The sequence below is a fragment of the Idiotropiscis lumnitzeri genome, chromosome 8 (assembly GCF_059441095.1).
Source record: "Idiotropiscis lumnitzeri isolate Australia: NSW breed Sydney's pygmy pipehorse chromosome 8, RoL_Ilum_1.0, whole genome shotgun sequence".
In the NCBI taxonomy this organism is placed as follows: domain Eukaryota; kingdom Metazoa; phylum Chordata; class Actinopteri; order Syngnathiformes; family Syngnathidae; genus Idiotropiscis; species Idiotropiscis lumnitzeri.
In genome coordinates, this window is record NC_142398.1 from 11,524,561 (window position 1) to 11,534,679 (window position 10,119).

A 10,119-nucleotide genomic window follows, 5' to 3' on the forward strand; every position below is an offset into this window, starting at 1 on the left:
CCAGTAAATTTCGCTAGGAAGCATAGTCGAGAAGTTACGGGTTTGAATATATAGTGGGATTAAAAAACAAATATTTTTAATTTTGTTTTTTTCTTGTCAGGTCGCCCCCTCCACACTTTCAATGTACTGAATATTTATCAGTGGTTTGGGGAGAATTTTCAAGGTTTAATAGTTGTTCTTCAAAAATTAATTTGCATATCTTGCAAAGCCAAATTCAAACACTGTACCATATTAGCTGTACAAGAAAAGACCCCGCTTAAGTTGCGACTTGGCCTTGCAAACTAACACCGCTGGAGTGTGTTGTATTGTGTAAGTTTTGAGAATTGATTCTGAGAAAAATTCCTGCAAAGATGACTCCATTTAGATCGTATTCAAAGATCAAAGAAAGCTATTAGAGAAGTCTTTGATTTAAAATACACATCACATTTGATGATGATTTTCACAGTAATTATAAGATATTATTGAAGTAAATACCTGTTAAAGCTTCACAAAAAATCGTAGTAGAAAAAATTGTCATTAATTACAGAATTTCTTGCGATTAATTATTGAGAAAAAATTTAATCGATTGACAGCACTAATATATATATATATATATATATATTTATATATATATGTATAAATAACTGGGTCATTTTGTTACATTATGCTCTGTGTGTGGTGATTACTACTCAACATCGTCCTCTGAGGTGTAATTGAATTGATTTCCTTACTAGAGAGCGTTCCGTTCCTATCAATACAGACTTTAATTAAACATTTTCTTCTGCGTGGAGTAAAGAGTAAACGACCGTTCTATGTGTTTGTATCTGCACGGCCGCTCTCCGCCATCCTGATGCGGCAATCTGAGCGAGAGGTCCGCTGCACACCGCGGCGCCCTATCAAAGAGTATCGACTTTGTGTAGTAGGAAGCGTGACCGCCGAGTTCAGCTGGCAACAGATGCCGAAAGAGAGAAGGAAATAAAATAAAAATAAAAACGCTTTGGGGGTTGAAATGTCACGTGAACGGTTGGGTTCAACCACTGAACACATCAGGGGTGTTATCGACTCCCTCCGATGCTTTCAAAGGCCAAGGGTTCGTTTTCGGATGAGGCCTCGCCGCTATGGTGTGAGCGACCCGCAATTTACTGCAAACGCACTAGAGGGAAGAAGGATTTGCCAGGGAGAGTCGATCACTGTAGCTGCTGAAAATGTGCAGTCTGGCCTCAGCTATGAAACGATCAAAACACATTCTTCAAAATAGATTAGATGGTTTGAATAGGCAACAGACTTCTGGCAGAATACTGTCTTCTCTATCTGGACTTTGGTCACCTTTGTAGAATATAGGCACTGATCATCATACTTCATTAAAGACCAAATGTGAAGTAAGCCTGACCCACCGTATTTTGAGTAATAAATCTATTTTAAGAATACTCACGTTAGTTTTTTTAGCGCAAACATCCTAGATTCATAGTTAGATCCGTAGCAACGCCTTAACAATGATAATGCTTTTGTTCTGCAATCTTCTGTATTTTACGGGAAATGTCATTCGCAGGATGACAAGCTGCCAGTCGCCATTGCTCTGTTTATCGTATGGCGAGCTGCTCAACTGATGTTGTTGCATTATTCTGCGAAGTGCCTCGGCTCTGTGTGGCGATGCATTGTTTGCTTTCTGGGAAGCATCTTTTTGAGTGGCCAAAACAAAAAAAAAATAGAGCATGTTAATGGACCAATTTCGTTCCGGCAAAGAGAGGGAATTTCAAGACAGTGTCGACGAGTTCAGGCACAATATTTTTGTTCTCCTGAGCCAGGTATTTTTGAGATTTCGCTTTCTGAGTCAATTTCTGACTAGCTTGTTACACGTTCTATGTTGAGCTCTGCCATAAATCCCTTGAAATGACGTCACACTTCCGGGTTTGTCGCTTGGCAGAATCTAACTTCGGGAAAACTATTATTTTGCAAAATATACCAAATAAAAAAAAAGTCGCGTTGTTATTTGTATTACGTGTAATTAATTTGCTTGTGACACGCACAAAAAAAATTATTTAACATTTTCTGAACTTACTTCACACTAGGTCTTTAAGTACACCCACCACATCCAATCGGACCGATCCATCTATCCAATCGTGATCCAAGATGTGCTGTGAATGTTTTCATTTCATTGTTTTATGCAACATGACATGTTGAAGTAATAAACATAGGGATTTGTTTGCAATGTTTGACACACTTCTTTGCTCAAATTTTGAAAAGTTGTCATAGTGGAAGCTTAAAAGAATGAAAGACAAAATGTTTTGTAAATTAACAACTTTAATAGATAAAAATTAACAAACAGTTTTTCATCTTAATCCATGCTTCATCAGAATCTGAATCATCTTTATTGGCCAAGTATGTTAATAAATTTAGTAATTTATCTCCAGTAGTTTTAACCAATCTAGTATTACAGCAACGAGTAGCTATTACAAAATAAGCGTTTAGGACGTTTATTTTATTAAGCCTAACCTATAAATCCAAATATTTTTTGTGCAATACCCTAAATATAATATTGCCACAGATTAATTTGTTGTTAAAAATGCATGGGAAGGGGACCATGAAAAATAATCACTCTGGCAATTGCAAGGAAAATTGCACTTTGATTATTTTTAAAAATGGTTTCAGCCTATTAAAAGTGTTTTTGTTGTTTGAAAAAAATGCAGGCCTACATTTAAACGTGTGTGGGTAAAACATGGCGGGTCCGTCTCGCGATAACCCGGGGTTCATTGTCCTATTTTTATTTATTTTATTTTTTCAATTATTATTATTATCGGCTATAGGTGGCATCATCTCTCGCTTTTCCTGGAGGAATTCCCATCGCCGCTTTTCAGCATGTCAGCCATATGTTAGGGATGATAAACGCAAGGCTGCTCCCCTCCCAGGCTGCACGGGTGGCCACTTGTTGCAACGTCAGTCTCCATCCTTGCTCGTACAGGCGAAGAAGGGGAGGGCCAGGATGGGAGGAGAGGACGAGGACAGCCTCGTCACATCCTCTGTCCATATATGGGCATGAAGTTTACACGCAGCGGGGAATCCTCTCACTGGAGCTGATGAATGGGGAGGAGGGCTGTGGAGCCGCCAAAGTGTATATAAGGGGAGCGACGTGAGAGCCACAGCAAGCAAATGACCGCGGAGCAGCAGACGAGAAGGAATATATTGAATTTCTTTCTTTTTTATTATTATTATTATTTAAATCAAGTACATTTGGGGATCATTTGTCGAACACCATCCAAATAAAAAAAAAGAGCAAGGGGGTTGAAGGAAAACAAGACACCCCGATTTCCCTACATATATCTATTCTCGAGGCGGACCTTTTAATTGCACCATTATGTTGAACAACATGGATTTGAACGCGAAAGATTCTTTTTACCCTCAGTTTGACAACTGCAGTGGCTCTTCTCTGGGCATGGACGCCGGAGCGAGGAAGGACAACCGAGATGCGTTCGGCGGCGCGGAGCGCTCGGTGCCCGCGCAGTTTGGCCACGGTGAGTGAGTCCCGCTGCACGGGGAGGAAATTTTGCATGCAAGGGAATGTCGAAAGCGAACGATAGTGTGCGGAAAAAACGGCGACACTTGCCGCGCAGTGTCGACGAGGCTGCGCGCCGGACGTGCATCCATGTTTATGTAACGTCGCGTTTTCCCCCTTGAAAAGCAAAACAGTCGGGTTTGACAAAGTTTTCTCCGTTTCTAATTCAACAGAAGGCGCCCCCGCGACCCTCAAAACCGAAGCTTCCAACTCGGAATACGCGTTTAGCCCTTGCGAGGGCCCCAAAGACGCCTACACCCCCTCCTCGCTCGCCTACTCCGGCAGCTTTTACGTGGAAGCTTCTCAGGGGGCTGCGTGCACCACCGAGACCCTCCTCAACATGATCACCGAGATCGTGGGCATATCCACGATGCAGCTCTCCGAGGCCCAGCAGCAGAGCGCCAACAGCCGGGGGGCTTCATACACCCCCCCTGTGGACAGCGCACATTTTGGAGACGTGAAGAGGCAACCCTTCACCCCGTCAGCGTACCCCTCTTCCTCTTCAGAGCACCAGACGGGGTTCACCCAGGACCAAGCCGACCCCCCTGCGCCGGAGCCGTCCACCTCCCAGCTGGGCTTCGCCAAAACTGAGCCCAAGTCCGAGGCGGCTTCCTTCCCCGTGGTGGTCAAGAATGAGTTTGAGAGCTACGAATGGGGGTCGTTCTGCAAATCGGATTGCTTGGAGAGTAGCTTCCACACGGAGACGTTCCCCATGTCTAACGACTTCCCACCCGAGCAGCAAATGGACGTGAAGGAACTTTTGGACACCTTCCCTGCCATGTGCCCCAACCCGGACGTGGAGTTCAAAGTGGAGGGGGGCATCAAGCAGGAGCAGTGTTTCTCCGACACGTGCTCCCAGGGCTACACGTACAACGGTTACCTCCCCCCGCCGATGGGCCTCAAGCCATATCCCGAAGCCCCCCCTGCATCCAATCAGTGCGACTCAATTTACGCTTCCCCTGCTTTGCCCAGCACGATAGACTCAATCCTTTACTCATCCTTGCTGCCCGACTCCTTCGCCCAAAGTTACACCACGCGTGCCGCCGCCACTTCCACCTCCAGTGCCACCCCATCTAAGCCCCCCAGGGTCCGGAAGAGCACAGCCGCCTCGTCCTCGCACGGCCCGCCCAAGGAGAAACCTTTCACCTGCCCCATGGAGAGCTGCGACCGGCGCTTCTCACGCTCGGACGAGCTCAACCGCCACATACGCATCCACACGGGCCACAAGCCCTTCCAGTGCCGCATCTGCCTGCGCAGCTTCAGCCGGAGCGACCACCTGACGACGCACACCCGGACTCACACGGGCGAGAAGCCGTTCTCATGCGACGTGTGCGGCAAGCGCTTCGCCCGCAGCGACGAGCGCAAGCGGCACGGGCGCGTGCACCAGAAGCAGAAGGAGAAAATGGAGTTGAAGCCCCAAGTGACTCCCAACGCGTGGCCCTTCACTCTGCCCGAGGGCATTTGAAGGCGAGGCCCTCCCGCATATCGCACGCACACACGCACACGCACGACATTTTAGGATCTTTCCGTCTCGGAAGACACGACTCCAAGTCAGTTTGAATTGGAGGGCGTAACAGGCTGAACAAATGGAGGACGAGGGTCCTGCTGCGCCGATTTGACCCACGGGTCGATAAGACGTCAGGTGAACATTGACGTTTCGCCGTCACTCGTGGAGGCAAGCCTGACTGTTCGGTGCATGACTGCTGTTCAGCACCTCTGCACCCGGACAGCTCCTCACTCCCATCCCACCTCTCATCGCCCACGGGTGGATTGCACTTGCAGATTTCTATCGAGATTTTCAACTCAGAATGTTCTATTTTTTCCTCTTTTTCCAGTTATTGGACTATGTTGCTCAATGCATGTTTGATTCCCCCCCCCCTCTTTGAATACCTGAAATAGCACCCCCTCCTCCAATCACGCTACAGTGGAGGGGGGTTATTCAAATGAATGTAAGCTAATATATTTATGGTTTCTGCCATAAAGTTGTCCATTTGGATCAAACTTCGTGTTTGTTTATACTTCCTATCATTTAGCCGTCAGTGTTTTTGTCATTGGACTTTGTGTTGTTCAAATTGTGAAAGATATATAATTAATGGCAAATAAATATATTTGTATGACTGTACTTCCTTGTATTTTTATAGCTGAGTGTATATTTTACATTTATGACATTTGAGCCTCATTTTTGGGGGTATTCTGAAATCCTTAATAATGTATTGGTTTTCGAGGGCTATATTGTTCAGTAACTCAGTAATTGAAATGTCACAGTTTGATATCTGAAACTTTTTTCGCACTTCATCCGACGAGCGTTGTTACACTGAATGAGTTTGCAAACGGGGGCTGGATGTGCACTTATTGAAAAAGAAAATGGTTTTACATGTACAGAAGTGTGTTGAATCAAGCCAGGACAGACTAACACAACTTTTGAGTAATCAGGTAGCACACATTGCTGCAAGGTTGGGATCAGCGATGAAGGACTTTTGACGTGATGTGTCTTTTGCTTCGAAGATGCTGAAACTTGAGAAAAAAAAAAGACAGTTTGGTGAAATTGTCGCCAACAGGGTATTGCAAAAAAAAAAAAAAGTAATTTAACTCGCCTTAAGTTATATTAACTGTTCAAATTTGTACATACAATTTCTACAATTTATGAACTTGATATTGATGTTGTTATTTTTATGAAGATGATGAACAAAATAAACTTTTTCTGCCAGATACCATTTTTTTTCACTCGTGCATCTTTTGAAATAACCACAATGTGGCCCTCATATTCTGCAACATTGAATCCCTTACTGCGGGGGGATGAATATGTTCCTTCAGTTGAATATACTATACACACTCCCAAAGAGGATTTTTTTATTTATTCTTTTTAAGCTGATGCTGATTCCGATATTTGACAGAATAAAATTCTGATAACCGATTAATCTGCTGATGAATACAAAAAAATCTAAATGAATAAAATGCGTTCCTTTGCTCACTTAATACCCATAACAATAAAGATATGAATTACAGGCAGAACTTTTGACTGTTGTCCTTTAGTATTTATCTATACCCATGAGGAAAATATGCAAAAAATGGCTGATGTAATTTTTTGCCCTTTTTTAATGGGGGTGTTTTAATGTCAAAATGTATACATGCGCAAAAAAACAAACAAACAACAAAAACAAATGAAAAAAATCGTCAAAAATCTTGAAAAAAATTGGCTGACTTTAGTCATTTTCAAAATTGGCATATAAACCACACACACACACACACACACACACGTAGACACCTGTGGCGCCACACTTTAACCCCAAATGCACCCCGTGTGACAGCACAAGGCCTCTGACTCAAACACAATAAAGCGAACTTCAGTTAGTGCTGCCATTCCAACTGTCCTCAATTTCAGCCATGACATTTCTTCTCTCCTCAGGAAAATCAAAATCTGGAGTACATTTTCTTTCCTTTTTTTTTTTTTTATGTGAAACGCCAATGCAATAATTTGATCCTCTCTTGCTATTCTTTGCTTTGCACTTCCAGTCAAACAGAAAAGGATATTCATTTCCACTTAACTACAGGCTGCGGTGATTATTGGTCTGTTATCTTTTTTTTTTTTTTTTTTTTTGTACGAAGAATTATTACAGATGTCATGCTTCCTCGGAAATGGCGGTAATGCGCCGTGTGGAAGATAACATGGAAGACACAGTGATGGAAATGTAATATTAAAATCATTTAATCTAAGAATTTATTCCCCAAATACATGCAAAAGAATTCAATTTCACATTTGCATGCAACCTTTTTTCTATCAGCAGTCATGTCCATACTAAATTGAGATCAAAAATATGATTTTTACTATGATACAATACAATTACAATACAACTGGTTATCATGAATGCCTCGCAGTTCAGAGGTCTCAAGTTCGAATGCTGGCTTCGGCCTTCCCGCGTGAAGGCTTATTTTTTCTGTCCTGTATGCCTACGCGTCAATCTATGCTTGGGGTAGGGGGGGTGCTTGGGGCACCTACAACGTTCCACTCCACCCTGGTTGATAAATCAGTTAATCATTTTTTCCCCGATAGGTTAAGTATCCGTCAGCATTCCCCAAGCCAAACCTTCGTTCCCTTTGACCAGGGTCGCAGGGGGCCCTCCCAGTCTAGTATACCTAAAATTGGGCGTGGAGACCATACGGCTGGTGGGCCATGAAACCACAAATGTGTAATGTGTCATCTTCAACACCGCTTATCCTGTACAGAGTCACAGGAGGGTGCTGGAGCCTATCCCAGCTGACCTTAGGCAAAAGGTGGACTACACCCAGAATTGGTCGCCAGCCAGTTGCAGGGTACACACAGACACCATCACTGAGGAGTAACCGATCCCATGCTACCCGCACACAAGTCAGACGAATGTACCACTCCTCCAACAGCAACCCGAAACCACGAAAAGTAGGGTCGCTATTGTGTTGGAGCCGATCCCAGCTCGATTTGGGGCCAATCAATCACCGGGCAAATATAGAAAACAACACAACGTAAGTGTCAAACATACTGTAGCTGTGTTAAAATGCAGCCTGCCAGTTGGACAGAGGTGAAAAAAGAGAGTTTGGTAAAAGTGCTGATTCTGCTCTAGTAAAAATAAAGGAACTTGCCAACCAAGATGGGCCATTTTTCACTCACAAGCTCATTTTTTGATCAGGAAACTGAAATGAGTTGTCATAATTTTTTTTTTTTATCCATTCATTCAACCTTCCAGGATGCTGGCTGCCTGCTGCCCGCCGCGCCTCCTGAGAGTTGACACAACTTTAGCGTAGCTAAATGTCCGAAATATAACCAGCCGTAGTTGGTGTGCGCATTCATGCTGTTGTCCACTTCAGCATGTGTAAATGGAGATCGGCACGGTATTTCGGATTTTGTGGAGGTGATCACGTGATCGCACGTTTGATGTCAATAAATGCAAACTATTGTGCAGAACGCTTTTATACTTTCACAGGGTGAAGCGGATAAGAGTAGTCACGTGCATTTGCATTAAATATAACCAGCCGTAGTTGGTGTGCGCATTCATGCTGTTGTCCACTTCAGCATGTGTAAATGGAGATCGGCACGGTATTTCGGATTTTGTGGAGGTGATCACATGATCGCACGTTTGATGTCAATAAATGCAAACTATTGTGCAGAACGCTTTTATACTTTCACAGGGTGAAGCGGATAAGAGTAGTCACGTGCATTTGCATTTTGCTGATGATCGGCTTTAGACAACAGGACTGGCAATTTGAGCAATATTACCTCGCTTGCCTCCCTGGTGTGACGTAGACGCTGAAACGGGAAAAAAAATAACAAACTAAGCTCCAAAAGGGGTTGTGCCATTTTGTCGTAAATCTCATCACAAAAAAAAAAAAAAAACTCACTACAGAGTCTTTTAGGTGGGTGAATTTTAGAACTAATGTCATCTTTACAAACCTATCATATAACTACCAATGTTAAGATCATCCATGTGTCTCTTTAATTCAGAGATTTGTGCCCAAATACACTGAGGGTTCTAAAATTTGACAGAGGGGCCGGACCAGGAGCAGATGGATGGAATGATTTGGTAATTTCACCTCATCGGAGAAAAAAAATAAATTTAATTTTAAAAGAAAAGGAACAAAAGCATTACAACAATATTTATGTCTTTGAAAAAACACAGTCTTTAGAAAATAAAACATTAACAAGGTTCATTCATTTCATTTTTTTCAAGTTCGGCGGGCCGGATTAAAACGTTTAACGGTCCGCATGTGGCCCCCGGGCCGTAGTTTGCCCACGCCTGCTCTAAAAGAACCCCCTGTCACATCCTCTATCAAGCAGCATATGCTGACAGTTTTAACATGACAAAAAAGTGATGTTTTCTAAAGCCGCTTTAAATACACACTAACAGGGTATTTATACTTGGTTTCTTCCCACCGCGGCAAATGAAGCACCATGAATTGAACGTTCCATCGTCTGCTGTCTATCAACACTTAGAGCAACACACACACACACACACATCACACAATAGCACACACACGCACACTCATTTATGCGTGTTGTTTTAGTGGCAAAAGCTGTCCAGCGATGGATAGTGGAGGTTTTTGAATTGCAGCAATGTGCAGTCACTGTGACCATTATCCCAACACTTGAAGACTGAAGAGTTGTTGAACTCTTGCCACGGATGAAATTTCTGCATTTGGGCGCTCACATTCCCATTTGCATATTGTAAATGGTGCTCAATATAGCCCCGTGGCGTGTATCGCCAATGTCGTCTTTATCGAATGGCGTGTCCCAGCTTAGAAGGGGGAAAAAAAAAGGAAAAAGACATAAATCAGTTCTTTCCTTGCCACTGACATTTATGTTGCCAGCTCCCGTAGACATGCATAATTGCAGAGGCCATTAAGTAATCGTGCAAGAAGGGCATATGTCTGCCGCTGAGATTTCTCACGACGCGGACCTCCACTGTGAATGGTAGCACATCAAGTCCATTAAATCTTTGCCAGGTGTTACAAATGCAAACATGTTAACATTAGGCCCGGAGGAGGAGGGAGAAGGCAAGGAGGGTTATTCAAGGTTGTACGTCTTGTGCTGCTAATGTATTCCGAATGTAAGCATGTACAGA

The 10,119-nt window shown here is 43.4% G+C and overlaps 1 protein-coding gene across 1 annotated transcript; it reads left to right on the forward strand.

The window, feature by feature from the left end:
• The first annotated feature begins 3,114 nt into the window (after positions 1-3,114).
• LOC148332157 (uncharacterized) lies at positions 3,115-6,243 on the forward strand. Its single transcript, XM_088301721.1, has 2 exons — positions 3,115-3,488; positions 3,703-6,243. Exons 1-2 carry the CDS (start codon positions 3,332-3,334, stop codon positions 4,992-4,994), a joined length of 1,449 nt encoding a protein of 482 aa, XP_088157847.1. The 5' UTR covers positions 3,115-3,331; the 3' UTR covers positions 4,995-6,243.
• Positions 6,244-10,119: the final 3,876 nt, after the last annotated feature.

Bases quoted from the DNA above. Each gene is read 5' to 3' on its own strand.
- LOC148332157 (XM_088301721.1), top strand. From the start codon at position 3,332: ATGTTGAACAACATGGATTTGAACGCGAAAGATTCTTTTTACCCTCAG. The intron at 3,489-3,702 runs GTGAGTGAGTCC...CTAATTCAACAG, and splicing joins GCCCGCGCAGTTTGGCCACG to AAGGCGCCCCCGCGACCCTC.